The sequence below is a fragment of the Halichoerus grypus genome, chromosome 6, assembly GCF_964656455.1.
Source record: "Halichoerus grypus chromosome 6, mHalGry1.hap1.1, whole genome shotgun sequence".
In the NCBI taxonomy this organism is placed as follows: Eukaryota; Metazoa; Chordata; class Mammalia; order Carnivora; family Phocidae; genus Halichoerus; species Halichoerus grypus.
In genome coordinates this window covers 72,023,022-72,041,609 of record NC_135717.1, presented here as the reverse complement: position 1 = coordinate 72,041,609, position 18,588 = coordinate 72,023,022, and the positions used below count along the sequence as shown (strand labels likewise).

The 18,588-nt window shown below is 43.7% G+C and overlaps 1 protein-coding gene across 13 annotated transcripts in view; it reads left to right on the top strand.

Moving 5' to 3' along the window:
• The window catches only part of PARD3 (par-3 family cell polarity regulator), a 643,037-nt gene extending 640,771 nt beyond the window's left edge, over nt 1–2,266 (top strand). For all 13 annotated transcript variants that reach the window (XM_078075363.1, XM_078075365.1, XM_078075366.1 and 10 more), the window contains one exon: nt 201–2,266. In XM_078075363.1, coding sequence (XP_077931489.1) covers nt 201–597 — 397 coding nt within the window. In that variant the 3' untranslated portion in view covers nt 598–2,266. The remainder of the gene's footprint in view (nt 1–200) is intronic.
• Nucleotides 2,267–18,588: the final 16,322 nt, after the last annotated feature.

Sequence of the window (18,588 nt, the reverse complement as noted above, 5' to 3'; positions counted from 1 at the left end):
TTTTAATCCTCCGGGGCCCCAGATCACTGGCTGATGCACAGTTGCAGCACAGCCCCATTGGTTGAGAGATTCAAATGCATATTCTACTTCCCCCGCCTCTCACCCCCCACCCCACCCCCAGCCCTCTCCCTCCTTTCTTCCTGTCTCTCTCTCCCCTTCTCCCAACGCTCATACACTAACCTTTGGGATTTGCTTTCTAGGCAAAGCAGGAAAAACGCCAGCTCTGTGTCCCAGGATTCCTGGGAGCAGAACTACCCCCCTGGGGAAGGTTTCCAGAGTGCCAAGGAGAACCCCAGGTACTCCAGCTACCAAGGCTCCAGGAACGGCTACCTGGGCGGGCACGGCTTCAACGCCAGGGTGATGCTGGAGACCCAGGAGCTCCTTCGCCAGGAGCAGAGGAGGAAGGAGCAGCAGATGAAGAAGCAGCCCCCTCCTCCCGAGGGGCTCAACAACTATGACTCATACAAGAAAGTCCAGGACCCCAGTTACACCCCTCCCAAGGGGCCCTTCCGGCAGGATGTGCCCCCCTCCCCTTCTCAGGTCGCCAGGCTGAACAGACTCCAGACTCCTGAGAAAGGGAAACCCTTCTATTCCTGAGCAGGAGAAGAGCGGAGGCTTCATGTCATGCAATAAAGGACATTTTCTTATGAAGACTTGTATTGTGGGAGTTTTTTTAAAACCTCGATGGTACTATGGAATAATATTTCTGTTGTTGGTATCAGTGCCTTTAAGCAGGATGGGCAAAGAAACGGAAGGCCTTAACGTCTTTGCCACTATGTCTCAAGTGTCTGTTTCATGGAAGGATTTCCTGCCATCCGACAATCATCTGTTCAAGGCATTCATGTGCTCTGCATCTCTCTGAAGTTCCAGGACTGTGGGCCCCCGCCCCCCACCGTGAGCTGTCCGTGGTTTTGTGTTACAGCCCCCGACAATTTGTGGTGACAAATTACCTTGAAGTTGAGGGTGATACTGATCCCTCTTTTTCCCCCTTTCAGTTTTCTTTCATGTGAGGCGACGTCCCAATCTCTGGTGGATCCAAGTGGGTGACAGACCCCAGAAATTGGGGCCTTATGGTACTTCACAGCACAGTCATTTATAGTACTTTGTAATCAGCGTGGTTTTCCCTGTTCTCTCTCAGCTCCTCGCCACAGGAAAGTTCCTTCATCCCCTGGAAGAAGCTAAGCCATATCCAACGCTGTCTGGTTATCATGGGGGTCCTTTTGCAACTGCCTTATAACTCGACATTACCAATAAAGTGATCATTCTAGTCCGTGTTTATAAATACACTTGTTCAGTCATGTTCCTGACACGTGTGTTGAGTCAGCACAGCGCTGTGTGGGGGGCGTGGGGGAGGGAGTGACTCCCGGTCGGGGAACGATGGAGCCTGCCCACCGGCCCTGTGTGTATCGTGATGTGGGAGGTGGGAGCTAAGAAAAGAATTCTCCCAGGATGAGCTTCTGGCCCACAACATCCCAGTAATTATTTTAATTAGTTTTCGTTTGACAGGTTGGCAGGAAGGGCATAGAGGGGGACAAAGATAAATCAGACAGTCGTTTTGGGATTCTCAAGACTCATCTGCTCTCTACAGTTTTTAAAGTCAGTTGGAAATGACATTTGTCTAGTGCACCCACATGCTGTATGTCTGCCTGGTGATGCCATCCGTGCTCCAAAGTAATTCTGCCCCGAAACAAACAAGACAAATAGGGAAAAGCTGTTCTCTCACACAGCGAACATTCTGGTGTCCCCAGACAGTAGTAACAAAAGCTTGCTCTCGTGTCAATACTGTAAGGTGTGTGTGGGTCACGAGGACCTCGGATGCTCCCGTGTTTTCGGCGGTCGGTCTGAACGTCGCGTGTAAACCATGGCTGGGTTGCTAAAGTGCCTGCACATCCCGATGTGAGAAAAGCTTGAGATGAAAGCTCAGCATACCATGTATTAACAAAAAAGAAAAGAAAACAAACAAACAAACAAAAAGACATGTACTGATATGCCTATATATATTTTTTTTTTACTGGCACATTGTATTTTTATGTCCACTTGTTTTTAGAAAATATGTCAAGTGTCCACACGTACCTATTGTCTCTTTTGCATTTCTGTGTAACGGTTCTATGTGTTCCTAATGTGTGGCGATACTCAACGGTGTTACCGATGTCAGCACGGTGACCTTGGATGACAGTGGCTCTTTCTCACAGCCTTCCCTGAGCTGTGAGAAACAGCTTTCCCTGTACATATGAGACTTCTAATAAAAGGCATATTTCTTCCTGTTCTTTGTGGTGTCTGTAGTATTCCTGTGGAAACTCCTCGCTGGGTGGTTTGTGTGTGTTTTTTTTAAGTGTATTAGCAGATGTGATTTTTTTTTCGTATTTAGAAAAAGTTGAAAGTTTCCTTCTATCTGTCTGTGTGCAGACGTGGAGGTGGGTGATTGACTGCTTACTTGAACACCTGAGGAGAGATGAGGAAGGAAAGAAAGAGGGACCTTCTTAATGAGTTTACTGGAAGACCCAGGCTGCCAAAAGGAGCCCAGGGAGTTCAGAATTGACAGAGCCAATACTCTAGAGCTACGTAAGAGAAAAATTGTACAGAGAGCCACATCATATTCCCATTATTGTCCTTTGCTCCCTCTGGATCACTTCGGCGAGCCAAGCGTTTTGAGGGAGTCCCAGCCTTGCATACTGTGAGCCCGGAGAAAGGTCCAGATTCTTTTCTGCTTCCAAAACCAACCAGTTCTTATTTCCCAAATTACAAAATAAGGCTTTGCTATTTCTTTTTTTTTTTTTTTTTAAAGATTTTGTTTATTTATTTGACAGAGAGAGATACACAGCGCGAGAGAGAACACAAGCAGGGGGAGTGGGAGAGGGAGAAGCAGGCTTCCCGCAGAGCAGGGAGCCCGATGCGGGGCTCGATCCCAGGACTCCGGGATCATGACCTGAGCCGAAGGCAGACGCTTAACGACTGAGCCACCCAGGCGCCACCGGCTTTGCTATTTCTTTTGGATTCATTAACCTCTGTGGGGGGCTCTGAAGGCACAAAGGGCACCACAGCCCTCGGTACGTCTCGTGCACAGAGAGCCACGCGGCCCCCACCCAGAGGGCAAGCTTTGCACACACCTGTTGAAAATGCCCTCCGTGTGGAGTGCCTGCATCAGCTGGTTGTCACAGCAGCCTTCAGCCTGTCACTGAATCCTATCCTGTCACCTCGGGATTAGTAACAAGAGGTGTAGAGCAAGCCAAGAAAATAACACGTCTTGGGTTCTTATATGCATGCAAGGTGTGGGAAAGTAGCAAAGAGAAGATGGACAGATTTGTTAATTTTCTTACTGACCAGGAGGCCCTTTGCAAATGCCAAACTCGCAGGTTGTTTGTCTCAACTGACAGTGAGAGGTGGAACAGGAGAGGTAATATTGAATGTTGTGGGGACCCAAATCACAAAGGGATTTGCAGATTAAAACTGACAATTTGAGCCACACTGATAGGAGAAGTAGGACTCAAAATGAGTCAGCACAGAAGTGGGAATATGCTCTACCAGCAGTCTTGTCCACATGACTGCCCTCTGGCTCCAGAGCACTTTCCAAGGACTCTCTGGGATCACAGGAAAAGTGTATCCATAGCAAGAGCCAGGCCGGGTGTGGTCAGCAGGTGCACTGGACTCTGCTCCCTCCGGGAGGAGTCCCAATCCATGCAAGGGGGCAGGCGACCCCACCACTCTCGGTCCCTTAAGACTAGAAAATCTTACAAATATAAATTATCAAATAATATCATATAAGGTATCTGTATCATATGTAAGTTAAACACCACCACCGTCTCTTCTCCCTGTGGCTGGTTAGACCAGAGATAGCTCAGATGTCAAAGCATCCCACGGTTGACAGGGCTGTCCCCCTGATAGGAAGGAAAGTGGGACCTTGGCTTCTCACTTCTCCTGCCAAAGAAGTCAAATATATCAAATCAGAGACCACAAACCAAATGAATTTTCTGTTTCTTTGTGTGGAGGCAATTGATTTAACTGCAACCCTGTGTTGAGGAAGGGCAGCAAATAAGCAAACAGACCACTTTGCCAGCAGTGAGCTTCGAGATCATGTGCCCACGTGAGTCTGAAAACAAGGCCAGTGGTAAGAGACCAGGCTCCTCTGTCCACATCATTGCTCGTGATTTGCCCAAGTACAGCCACCATCTTCCAGACTGCTCCCCTTTCTCCAATAGTTTTTCTCAGAAAGTACACGTTTCCACGTATATCGTGGAACAGGCATACATAGCATGTGCAAAATGCACATGTAATTCTATATTTGTCTCTATTAGTCTGGTTAGTTTAATGTGTTTCTTATTTCATCCTGTGAGTCCTTGACACACACACAGGTCTTGCTCTAGTTGAAATCAACCCAAGATGAAGCAGAGAGTACTTTGTTTCTGGTTTTGGTTGCTCGTCATGGAAGAATAAGTCAGTAAGGTCCAACTAACTACCTCTGAGTATATCCCATCCTGGAGGGCTTCCTTGGGTAACACAGTATGCCAGGAATTTCAATGTCTATGTAATTCAGTTCTTTTCTTCTTCTTCTTCTCCTTCTTCTTCTTCTTCTTCTTCTTCTTCTTCTTCTTCTTCTTCTTCTTCTTCTTTCTTCTTCTTCTTCTTCTTTCTTCTTCTTCCTCTTCTTTTTTTTTTAACAAAGATTACTCCACTGATGACATGTCAGGTAAGGAGATAATCTTCCTTTCTTACTTCAGAGGCAGGATATCATCTTAATAAGGCAGCTAATAAGAACGTTCACAGGTCAGAAGTGCGAGTGACAGGTGATTTAATGGGAAACCCCCTTCAGCTCTGAGTAATGATGAGATCACAGAGCTGGCTGAGGTAAATTGACTTTTTTTTTAAATGTATGGAGGATGAAGGTTGTAATTCTGAGCATAAGGTTTTCTTTTCTTTTCTTTTTCTTTTTTTTAACAAGAAACCAGTATTTTACGTTAGATCTCATGGGGAAGAGGGAAGAGTGTCCTTGCACTCCACATAGAAGGGACTTATTTCCCATTAGATGGGTTCTTTTCTCCAAAATTCACCATCTTCCCAGCCATCACTCATCTCCCCTGATCTTCCTCTTCCTCCAGCTTCCACATCCGATGCAGCCAAGAACAAAATATATGGGTGTCCTTTGTCCATACTTGTTGTTTCTTTGGGTTAAACCCCATAGTACAGAATTTCATTTTTAAAGGATCCATTATGAGTCCTTTAATATCAAGCATCCTTTGCTAAAGATAGGTTGTTGTTTTTTTTTTCTTTCTGAATTCAGATTTAGTGATCGGTTTTTGTTTTCTGACTTTGAATTTTTTAAAGCAAATCCTATGCCCACTGGCCCGTCACTGCCCAGATAGGTCTGTTCCATACTGGACGCAGGAGAAAAGTACAAGAAATAAGGGTGAAGCTCTCCCACAGTGAGTCTGAACAATTACTCATCTTTCATCCTCAGTGCTTATTTGCTCACAGGATCAATTAAATGTGTGAAAAACACGTTTTTCTGAATTGCTCAACTAACTGCTGAGTCACCTCACACTGTTGTTGGCTTAGAAACGCCATTTGGAGTTTGTTCCCAGACAGTGCGGATGTCTCATGATGATCCGACGCTCTTCCCCAGGGTGTCATCAGCCTCGGCGGATCAACGGCGGGAAGGGGTTACTGGTGGCAGGAGCCCTTCTCCTGTCTCCGAAGGCAAGTTTGCCACTTGCTAGAAGGCTCCTCCTGAAGCTGAAGTTTGGCTTCCATGAGGGATTTTATGATGCAAATATTTTAAGTACAACTTTGAAGATTTTGCCATTAAAAACAGTCTCCATGGCTCAGGGCCCAGCCGACTGCAAACTACAAGGGGGAAAAGTGCCATATATTGCTGGCAAGTGACAGGAAGGAAAACAACACAAATTTCTAAACCAATCGTGACCTTGGCTAATAATCTGGTTTCAGGGTTCAGTTCATATCTGACTTGCTTTTATTCAGCTCTAGCTGTCAGTGGCAACATACTTATCACAGTTGTTTATATTGGGATGAAACGGGTGAAAACATTAACCTAAGGACCTAGAGACGGGTCAGATTAGGGCTCGCCAATGAATGCGGGGTATTTTGGAATAATGCGAACCTTTGAACTTGCCTTGTGAAGCCTCAAAGTGAATTTGCCCTACACATGCCCCAACCTTCAACTCCATTTCCAAACTTTCCTTCCTTTTATCTGCTTGGCTTGACTCCCATCTGAGCCCAAGGAACCTCTGCTCTGGTCCAGGCAACCCAAGCATTTCTACAAAATCTGAAGCTGCAATCAGCGTACATAAGCTGCCCCTGGCTCCCACTCTCTTTGCTTGATTTAGTCATGTAGCCCTTTACAATGTGCACAACATTCTCTTCTTTTCTCTTTGAGCCTCCAAACCCCATGAAGCAGGTTAGAGAGGCGAAAGTCCAATTTTACACATGAGGAAATCGAGCCTCCCCAAGTCTGTGCTTAGCAGCAGTGAGCAGCTCCATCAGAACACAAAACCCATTGTCCTGACTGCAGCCAGCTTTGCGGTGTAAAGTTTTTATCAAAAGAGAAGCTTTTTGTTTTTAACAATGTTAAGTTCCTTACTTGATGATAACTCATTGATTGGGTAAAGAAACACGACATAATGTCCAAGGAGTTATGAAGTTAGCAATGCCTTAAAATAAATTTTATTAATCACAATACCATTTACATACACTTGAAAATCACAAATGCATATATTACCTATTATAAATATATACATTATGTGATTCAAATATAATGGCTTGTTCACACTTTAGGCCCAGTGTTTATGAATTTCAAATACCTATTGAAATAGACAATGCCAGGTTTCCATGTGAGTTTGCAGACCCCACCGGGTCCCTTGTTGGTAACCACTGTTCCATGCTTTGGATCCTTTGCTTCACTATTTAAATCTCTTTGACTGGAAGGTATTCATGTCTAAGCCAGGTTTTCACATTCAGAAAAGAGTCACATGGATTGAAGACAGTGGAAATTAAAAAAAATATATATTAAACGAGTAGGATCTGAAACATGAGGAAAATAGGGGGCAATAGAACAGAGAGTGGCCACAACAAAAAACCAATCCTCGTGGCCGGATTTCTGAAGCAGATGCAGAAGAGACCCCAGCTCCTGTAACAAAATAGACAAGATGGCTGGGAGATTGTGAAACAATCACAATTTGCATTAAATCATCAGCTGTTTTCAGCACAGATGGGAAAAGCCTGTTATGAAACGTCGTAAGACATTTGCAGCGGGTTTCAAGCTGGACATGCATTAAAAACATTCTTAAGCTTTTCTCATTGGGAATAAAAATGTAAATCACTTTTAGTGATGATTTTTTCTTTACATATCATTATTCTTTGTATTTTATTTTATTTTTGGTAAGGAGACGACATAGTAATAGCCAAGGGGAAATGATCCATTTCTAGAGTTGGATAGATAAAATTTATCTTCAAAGAGGCAGAATATTAATTATGCATTGAAAGAAACTTCTAGCTCTGAAATATTCCCAGTGAAACGAGCGGCTTATTTCACTCAAGACCCTAATCAAACCCAGTTCAGTGTCTCAGAGAGAAAGTGGGGGCTGTTCCTGCGAAGCTTCAGAGTAGCGGGCTGAGTGTGGGCAGCTCCCAGGACCAGCCCTGCCCGGGGCGCTCGCTGGGGTTCCGCCAGGAGGGTCATGTCTACCCTCCGTTTCTTGCTCCTTTAAATGAACTGCAGGGCTGTGAGGCCGGAGCCAGTAGCTGGTGCTCCAGGCCCCTCTCCTCTGATCCTGTGTCCCTAGAGAAGAGACATAGACAGCCACAGACTCAGTGTCTGGAAGAACTGGCTGGCCTAAGGAAACGAGTTTCCAATAACTAATCCAGCTGAACCAGGCACTTCCCTTGGCTCCAGCTCTCCTTCCCGTAAGCCAGGAAATGTTCTCTCCATTCAGTAGGGGATGGCTCCTCAGGGACTTCTAATCTCTGATTGGTTACTTCATATACTATGCTAGTATCTTTCGGTCCTTTTAGGTGTTCCCTCTGGATTAATTGAAAATCATGGATATCCTGTTTGTGTGATTTGTTCAAGGTAATTGTAAGGCCACGGAGAGGCCAATATTGATTTTTAAGGAAGATGCCACTTTATATGGACTGAAATGTACAATGTAGAATGTGGAGTCGGTTTAGGAAAAATAATTATCTCATATTCATTCATTCATTCATATATAGCTCCTGCTATATGCCAAGTGCTGTGCTAGATGCTGAGAATACACCAGAGAATGTTACAGTCATATTGTAGTGGGGAAGAGCTCTATAACAGTCACAGGGTGATACTTGGCAGGAAGAAAATAAAGGGGGATTATGGAATAGAAAATGAAAAGGAGTGAGTAGACAGAGATCTCAGTTGAGTGGAAATCTGAGGAAGTGAGGGAACCACGTGGCTACTTGAAGGAAGAGCATGCCCAGAAGGAACCGCCAGTGCAAACACCTGAGGCAGCAGAGTGCCAGGGACACTCACAGCACAGTACAGGGGCCGGGCTTTGTGTTCTCTCCCAGGACGGTGGCTGAGGAAGACAGGAGCAGGAGGGTTTTTACGATAATGACCAGAGCTGGACAAGAAGAAAAGTAAGGACAACAGTCAGGCGAAGACACACAACAACATTTGTCAATGGATTCTGGTCAAGGAATGGTTGGAGTTGGGGAATTAGAGTCTTCAAGGAGTGCACACTTTGACTAGAGATTAGGGAGGGAATAGTGATAGGTGTGACCATGAGGCAGAAGATAAGATCAACTGAGGTGAGGCAGTCAAGGAACAGAGACACCAGTATGTTGGGAGGATCTTCTTTGTGGGTGTTGAAATCAACAACAACAACAAAAATATGGTTGCAAGACAGTGATTCAGGTGCTAAAATCCTCACAGAGTGAAGCTTGATAGAAGACCGCCACCAAGAGTGAAGTAAAACATATTGTACCAAATTAACAGCTTCAAAGGAGTGTGGGGGTGAGAGTGGGGTGGGCGGTTAGGGAGAAAGGAGGACTCATGACCTGGAAGTGTCAATAAGGAGTGACAGAGACACCTATCCCATTTCTAAACCGCAAATATGTGCTGTGTGAGCAAAAACCAGCCACCCCTGGAAAGGCTGGGGGTGTTGATTAGGGCAAGAAGCAGGTGGGGGATGGGCAAAGCCCTTTAGAGACCTCAGACCGCATAACAAGTGTCCCCTCGAGGTCTTGGGCTGCTTCTGAGGTCTGAGGTAAAAGGGACACAGAGCAAGATCGAGTTCTGTGGTCTCTGAGGGGTGGTAGAAATTCAGTTCTAATCATTGCCTACTTCTCAGGTGCTGAGAGGCAGGAGTCTTGCAAGGACCATAGGGGCCCCTTGCATTGGGACAGAGTGCTATAACTCCCCAAATCTCCAAACCTGCTTCATGCCACGTGTGCCTGTGTCTTGACGATAGACGTATTCACACATTTAGTCACTCACTCGTTCAGGGGCTAATGGGTACCAAAGTGTGCCACTGCGCATTCACTGGTGAACTAAAGAGATATTGATGTTCTCATAAAAACTGCAGTTCAAAGGCAGAAACCAACATTAATTAAATAAACACACTAATAAATGTAGTATGTTAAACTGTGACAAAGTCAAAGTGAAGTTGCTGTGAGCGAGGAGCAGGAGGAGGGGACATAATCAGGCTGAGGATGGTGAAAGTTTGTGAGGAAGGATGTGTAAGGTGAATTCTGGAAACCCAACAGGAATTTGACAATATATCAAGAACCTGGAAACCTCATCCCCTTTGAGGATGAACTGAGCGTTCGTTTTCTGGAATGTATCTAATGAAACAACCCAAAAGGTGGACAGAGGTTTATACCCAAAGCTGTTAAAAAAACTAAAACAAAAACAAAAATATTGTTTATAAAAGGAAAATTGGAACCTAAACATGCAAAAATAGGGAACTAGCTAAGTAAATTATGGTATAAAATGTAGCATTGTGTTATCAGTCATTATCAATGCTGATAAATACATTTCACCGACACAGAAATAAAATGACAATATAAGGTTCAATTAAAAAATTATGGCAGCAATGTCTACCATTGCCAAACTGTGGAATGAGCCCAGATGTCCATCAACAAATGAATGGATAAAGAAGATGTAGTATATATATATGCAATGGAATATTACTCGGCCATAAAAAAAAAATGAACTCTTGCCATTTGCAATGATGTGGATGGAACTGGAGGGTATGATGCTAAGCGAAATAAGTTAGAGAAAGACAAATACCATATAATTTCACTCATATGTGGAATTTAAGAAACAAAACAGATGAACATAGGGGAAAGGAAGGAAAAATAAGATAAAAATAGAGGGAAGCAAACCATAAGAGATGCTGAACTCTAGGAAACAAGCTGAGGGTTGTTGGAGGGGAGGAGAGTGGGGGGGTGGGGTAGGTGGGTGATGGAAATTAAGGAGGGCACGTGATGTAATGAGCACTGGGTGTTATATGCAACTGATGATTCACTGAATTCTACCCCGAAGTTAATAATACACTATATGTTAACTAAATTGGATTTAAATAAAAAATGTTTTTAAAAAAGGGACATGAAGTTGTGCCCCAGCATGCGTGCATGTATGCACATGTGTGTGCATATGTGTACATGTGAAGGAAGGGAACAAGTACCCCTGATATTAACAAGAGTTTGCACTGAGTGTTTGCACTGGGATTTGTATTTACTTCTTTCTCTGTGTCTCCATTAAAATGAAGACAGTCACTTTATTTAACAATTTTTCTTAAATTAAAAAATAATTTAAACTTCGTAGTTACCTTTTGTCTTTTCACTCCCTCCTTGGCATTGGAGCTGGTCACACGGGATGGCAGTATTCAGTCATCGAGGGTTTACTGAACACCCAGGGTGCCGGGCCTGCTGGCTGCTGGGGGAAAACATCTAAAGTCAGAACAGGGAGGCTCATCTGACTTGAGGTGAACCAGGGTGACTCGGGGAGGAGCTGGGTCATGGGTTTGTGCTTTCATGAAAGGGTGGCATTGGGGAGGGAAGAGGAGGGAGGAGCCCTCCTGTGAGGAAAACCATCATGTGCAACTCGCAGAAGTGGGGCTTAACAACCCGTGTGAGTGTGAGCAGCTGTGTGGAGACAGGTGTGGGCACCTGGGCTGGACTAGGCGGGGGGGGGGGGGGGGGGGAAGGGCGGAGGGAGCTGCATAGGCACTTAGACACCAGGGGCCCATTGGGGGAGAAATGGCAGGTTCTTGAGCATTCACTTACTCATGAATTCACCACATTCTTGTTGAGTATGTCAGGCACTGTTTGAGGAGCTTGGGATATATTTATGAACAGATCAGGTAAAAATCCTTGCCCTCATCTGGCTGACATTTGAGTATGTGTTGGGGGAGTTGGGCACTGGGGGGAGGAAGACCATAAGCAACCAACTCAATAAGTAAATGTTACAGTGTAGGAAGAGTACTGCATAGTCAGGAAGAAGCGAACAGGCACATTTGTGGAGGGTGGGGGCTGAATGGGGGTCACAGCAAGCCTCATGAGGCCTCACTCACGCAAAGGCTGGAAAATGGGTTCTGAGCCATGTAGAGACAGATGAAGGCCAGGCTGAAGTTGCTGGTAGTGACGAGTCCTAGAGTGAGTGGCTAAGGTACGTGAATCATAACTGGAAGACTGCTGTGTAAGGGACAGATGTTGTCATCATGAATACCAACATCACCACAAAGGAAGGCAGGAGCCACACCAGTGAAAGTGGCATTGAGGTGGGATACAAGGAGACCCGTGTAGGGTGATTGGGGTGGGGTGGGGTCCAATGGCATGAGATTCAAAGATGAGGAGAGTTTTGAGAAGAGAAGGTAGGTTTGGAGCCATAATGGGGGTAAAGGAAGAGGCCTACTCACACTCCAGGCCCAGGATTGTGAGGTACAGGAGGCCAACTGCTCCCCTTTATGTAGGGAAGCCAGGCCTCAAATAGCTGGGGTTCAGAGAGGAGGTTGAGAATGCAGACTTTGCATTCAGTGAATTCCTGAAGCACTGGGGCTGGTCTCTGAAATGAAATAGGCAGGAATTGGTGGGGAAAGGAAAAGATGGCGGAGGAGTAGGAGACCCTATTCCAACCAGTCCCTGGAATTGAGCTGGATATCTACCAGACCACTCTGAACACCCATGAAATCAGCCTGAGATGTAAGAAGATAGATCTGGATCTCTACAAACAGAATATCGCAGGTGGTTGGTTTCGAGGTATGAAGCGGGGAGCCATGATTCCATGGGCACATATCCAAAGATAAATGGAGGGGGGAGGGAGCCGTGGGGATCCTGCACCACTGATGAGTGATAGCCCTCCCACGCTGGGGATGGGGCTCAGACTCGAAAAGCAGTAGCAGCTGGGAAAGGACTTTAGGGCAGCCCCCGGACTGAAACCTGGAGCTGCAGGGGCTCACGTGCGAACTGGGGGTGGCTGGTGGTTTTAGAAGCACAAAGGGCAGAGATGTTCCCCCATGCCCTGACATGGAAGCAAGGACTGGGGCTGAGGGCCACACAGCCCAGGAGCTGCAGTTTTTAGCAGCACAGACAGAAACGGAGACAGTGTGGCCTGGAGAGCTCACTGAAGAACAGACTGCGATCTCTCTGCTCTGAGGCAGAGGGTTGGATACGATCTCTTCTGCTCTGACTGTCGGAAGAAGCACTGAAAGCAGCCAGGGAAAGCCACCAGAGAACAAAAGCCCCCAAAAACCGGTTTTCACTGAGCCCATCCCCCACCACAGGGGGCAGGGCAGCTCTGCCCAAACAGGGTTGCCTGAGTAACAGCACGGCAGGTCCCTTCTCCAGAAAACAGGCTGGGAGAACAAGAGGCCAGCAACCCTAAGTTCCCTATAAAACAGGTGCATCTTGCTTGGGTTGTGGTCAATAATATGTACTCTGTACATTCCCTCAGCCACCCATCAGCAGAATGACTAGGAGGAGGAACCCCCAAAATAAGAAAGACTCAGAGACTGTGACTTCTGCCACAGATTTACAAATGGATACAGATATAACCAAGATGTCGGAAATGGAATTCAGGCTAGCAATTGTGAAGACAATAGCTAGAATGCAGAAATTGATTAATAGCAACATAGAATCTCCAAGGGCAGAAATGAAAGCTGAACTGGCAGAACTTAAAAATGCTATCAATGAGATCCAATCTAATCTAGATAATCTAACAGCTAGGGTAACTGAGGCAGAAGGACGAATTAGTGATCTAGAAGACCAATTGATAGAAAAGAAGGATAAAGAGGAGGCCAGGGAGAAACAACTCAAAAGCCGTGAAAACAGAATCAGAGAAATAAGTGACACCATGAAACGTTCCAGTGTCAGAATTATTGGGATCCCTGAGGGGGTGGAGAGAGAGAGAGAGGACTAGAAGATATATTTGAGCAAATCGTAGCTGAGAACTTCCCTAATTTGGGGAATGAAACAAACATTTGTCTCCTAGAGGCAGAGAGGACCCCTCCCAAGATCAAGGAAAACAGGCCAACACCCCAGCATGTAATAGTAAAACTTGCAAATCTTAGCACCAAGGAAACCATCTTAAGGGCATTTAGGGGGAAGAGATTCCTTATGTACAGAGGGAGGAACATTAGAATAACATCAGACCTATCCAGAGACCTGGCAAGCCAGAAAAGGTTGGCAAGACATATTCAGGGTACTAAATGAGAAGAACATGCAGCCAAGAATACTTTATCCAGCAAGGCTGTCATTTAGAATGGATGGAGAGATGCAGAGCTTCCAAGACCAGCAGAAACTGAAAGAATATGTGACCACTAAGCCGGCCCTGCAAAAAATATTAAGGGGGGTTCTATAAAAGGAGAAAGACCCCAAGAGTGATATAGAACAGAAATTTACAGAGACAATCTATAGAAACAAGGACTTCACAGACAACATGATGACAATAAAGTCATATCTTTCAATAATCACTCTCAACATGAACAGCCTAAATGCTCCCATAAAATGTCACAGGGTTGCAGATTGGATAAAAAGACAGGACCCATCCATATGCTGTCTACAAGAGACTCATTTGGAACCTAAAGATACATCCAGACTGAAAGTGAAGGGAAGAAGATCCATCTTCCATGCCAACAGACCTCAAAAGAAAGCTGGGGTAAAAATTCTTATATCAGACAAATTAGATTTTAAGCTAAAGACTAGCTAGAGACACAGAAAGACACTATATCATTCTTAAAGGGTCTAATCCAACAAGAAGATCTAACAATTGTACATATCTACTTTCCCAACTTGGGAGCAGCCAACTACATAAGCCAACTGTTAACCAAAATAAAGAGTCATATTGATAATAATACGTTAATTGTAGGAGACCTCAATACTTCACTCTTGCAAATAGACAGGTCATCTAAGCAGAAAATCAACAAAGAAACAGAGTTTTGAATGACACACTGGATCAGATGGACCTCAAGGATATATACAGAACATTCCACCTTAAAACAACAGAATACCCATTCTTCTTGAGCGCACACGGAACTTTCTCCAGAATAGACCACATACTGGGTCACAAATCAGGTCTCAACTGATACCAAAAGACTGAGATTATTCCCTGCATCTTCTCAGACCATAATGTTTTAAAACTGGAACTCAATCACAAGAAAAAATTTGGAAGAAATTCAAACACTTGGAATCTAAAGACCACTCTGCTCAAGAACGTTTTGGTCAACCAAGAAATCAAAGAAGTTCTTAAACAATTCATGGAAACCACTGAGAACAAAAACACATCAGTCCAAAACCTATGGGATACTGCAAAGGTGGTCCTAAGGGGGAAATACATAGTCATCCAAGCCTCACTCAAAAAAAATTGAAAAATCCTGAATTCACCAACTAACTTTACATCTTAAAAAACTAGAGAAAAAGCAACAAATGAAGCCTAAGCCACGCACTAGAAGAGAAATAATTGATTAGAGTAGAGATCAATGAATTAGAAACCAGAAACACAGTAGATCAGATCAACAAAATTAGAAGCTGGGTCTTTGAAAGAATTAATAAGATCTATAAACTACTGGCCAGACCTATCCAAAAGAAAAGAGAAAGGACCCAAATTAATAAAATTATGAATGAAAGGGAGAGATCACGACTAACACCAAGGAAATAGAAACAATTATTAGAAATTATTATCAACAACTATATGCCAATAAATTAAGCAGCCTGGAAGAAATGGATGCCTTCCTGGAAACCTATAAACTGCCAAGACTGAAACAGGAAGAAATTGACAACCTGAATAGGCCAAAAAACAAGATGGAAGCAGTGATCAAAAACCTCCCCAAAAACAAGAGTCCAGGGCCTGATGGATTCCCTGCAGAATTCTACCAAACATTCAAAGAAGAAATAATACCTATTCTTCTGAAGCTGTTTCAAAAAAAGAAACAGAAGGAAAGCTTCCAGACTCATTCTATGAGGCCAGAATTACCTTAATCCCCAAGCCAGGCAAAGACCCCATCAAAAAGGAGAATTTCAGACCAATATCCCTGATGAATATGGATTCCAAAATTCTCAAAAAAATCCTAGCTAATAGGATCCAACAATACATTAAAAGGATAATCCACTACAACCAAGTGGGATTTATCCCCGGGATACAAGGGTGGTTCAACATTCACAAATCAATCAGTGTGATAGAACACATTAATAAGAGAAGAGAGAAGAACCATATGTTCCTCTCAATTGATGCAGAAAAAGCATTTGACAAAATACAGCATCCTTTCCTGATTAAAACTCTTCAGAGTATAGGGATAGAGGGAATATTCCTCAAGTTCATAAAATCCATCTACGAAAAACCCACAGCAAATATCATCCTCAATGGGGAAAAGATGAGAGCCTTTCCCTTAGGATCAGGAACATGTCAAGGATGCCCACTTTCGCCACTATAGTTCAACATAGTACTAGAAGTCCTAGCAACAGCAATCAGACAACAAAAAGAAATAAAAGTATTCAAACTGGCAAAGAAGTCAAACTCTCTCTCTTCACAGATGACATGATACTTTATGTGGGAAATCCAAAAAACTCCACCCCCGAATTACTAGAACGCATACAGCAATTCAGTAATGTGGCAGGATACAAAATCAATGCACAGAAGTCAGTTGCTTTCTTATACAATAAGAATGCAACTGTAGAAAGAGAAATTAGAAAAACGATTCCATTTATAATAGCACCAAAAACCATAAGATACCTCGGAATAAACCTAACCAAAGAGGTAAATGATCTATACTCTAGGAACTACAGAACACTCATGAAAGAAATTGAAGAAGACACAAAAAGATGGAAAAGCATTCCGTGCTCATGGATCAGAAGAATAAACATTGTTAAAATGTCTATGCTACCCAGAGCAATCTATACCTTCAATGCCATCCCGATTAAAATTCCAATGACATTTTTCCAAGTGTTGGAACAAACAATCCTAAAATTTGTATGTAATCAGAAAAGACCCCGAATTGCCAAGGAAATGTTGAAAAAGAAAAACAAAGCTGGGGGCATCACGTTGCCCAATTTCAAGCTATATTACAAAGCAGCGATCACCAAGACAGCATGGTACTGGCACAAAAACAGACATATAGACCAATGGAACAGAATAGAGAGCCCAGATATGGACCCTCAACTCTATGGTCAAATAATATTCGACAAAGCAGGAAAAAATATGCAATGGAAGAAGACAGTCTCTTCAATAAATGGTGCTGGGAAAATTGGACAGCCACATGCAGAAGAATGAAACTCGACCATTCTCTAACACCACACACAAAGATAAAGTCAAAATGGATGAAAGACCTCAATGTGAGACAGGATTCCATCAAAATCCTAGAGGAGAACATAGGCAGTAACCTCTTTGACGTTGGCCACAGCACCTTCTTTCAAGATACATCTCCAAAGGCTAGTGAAGCAAAAGCAAAAATGAACTTTTAGGACTTCATCAAGATAAAAAGCTTCTGCACAGCAAAAGAAATAGTCAACAAAACAAAGAGGGAACCCACAGAATGGGAGAAGATATTTGCAAATGACACTACAGACAAAACGCTGATTTCCAAGATCTATAAAGAACTTCTCAAACTCAACACCCAAAAAACAAATAATCAAGTCCAAAAATGGGCAGAAGCCATGAACAGACACTTCTCCAAAGAAGACATACAAATGGCTAACAGACACATGAAAAAATGTTCATCATCATTAGCCATCAGGGAAATTAAAATCAAAACCACATTGAGATACCACCTGACACCAGTTAGAATGGCAAAAATTGACAAGGCAAGAAATAACAAATGTTGAAGAGGTTGTGAAAAAAGGGTAACCCTCTTACACTGTTGGTGGGAATGCAAGTTGGTACAGCCACTTTGGAAAACAGTGTGGAGGTACCTCAAACAATTAAAAATAGAGCTACCCTACGACCCAGCAATTGCACTACTGGGTATTTACCCCAAAGATACAGATGTAGTGAAAAGAAGGGCCATATGCACCCCAGTGGTCATAGCAGCAATGTCCACAATAGCCAAACTGTGGAAAGAGCCGAGATGCCCTTCAACAGATGAATGGATAAAGAAGATGTGGTTCATACATACAATGGAATATTACTCAGCCATCAGAAAGGATGAATACCCAACTTTCACATCAACATGGATGGGACTGGAGGAGATTATGCTAAGTGAAATAAGTCAAGCAGAGAAAGTCAATTATCATATGGTTTCACTTATTTGTGGAACATAAAGAATAGCATGGAGGTCATTAGGAGAAGGAAGGGAAAAATGAAGGGGGGGGAAATCGGAGGGGGAGACCAACCTTGAGAGACTATGGATTCTGAGAAACAAACTGAGGGTTTTAGAGGGGAGGCGGGTGAGGGGATGGGTTAGCCCGGTGATGGGTATTAAGGAGGGCATTTACTGCATGGATAACTGGGTGTTATATGAAAACAATGAATCATGGATCACTACATTAAAACTAATGATGTACTGTAAGGTGACTAACATACAATAATAAAATAAAATAAAATAAAATAAAATAAAATAAAATAAAATAAAATAAAATAAAATAAAATAAATTGGCAGGAATTGAAAACAAAATAGCAGATATACAGAGCTTTTTCAGGTTTAGAATGTGAGGGATAAGGAGTGTCCTGCCGATCTGGGGCTTCTTGCAATGACTGTCATAAACAGTAAAAATGGGCTTCATGGTGGCAGGGCCATGACTAGGGGAGTCAGTGAAGTGATCTGGTGAAGCTATGGCACACGCTGAGCCTAGGCCTCCTCTTGACTCCCATAGAAGGAAAGAAGGCCTGTCTTCACACTAGGACACCACGCTCACTGTTGACTCATGAGGAACACCCATGGCTCCCTCATGCCCCCAGTGGATTGATTTGAAGATGTCTGGGGAAGCCATCCTGAGGAGCAAGCAGGGGATAGATAGCATAAGAGCAACATTTCAGGAAAATTAACTGCATAACATATACAGGTGGATGGATAGAAAGATTAGCTAAAAGATGGAAGGCCATACAGTACAGTATCAGTATTTGCAGAAACCCAAAGAAATGCAACTGAATTTCTTGGAGGGCAACTTGGTTTATCTGGA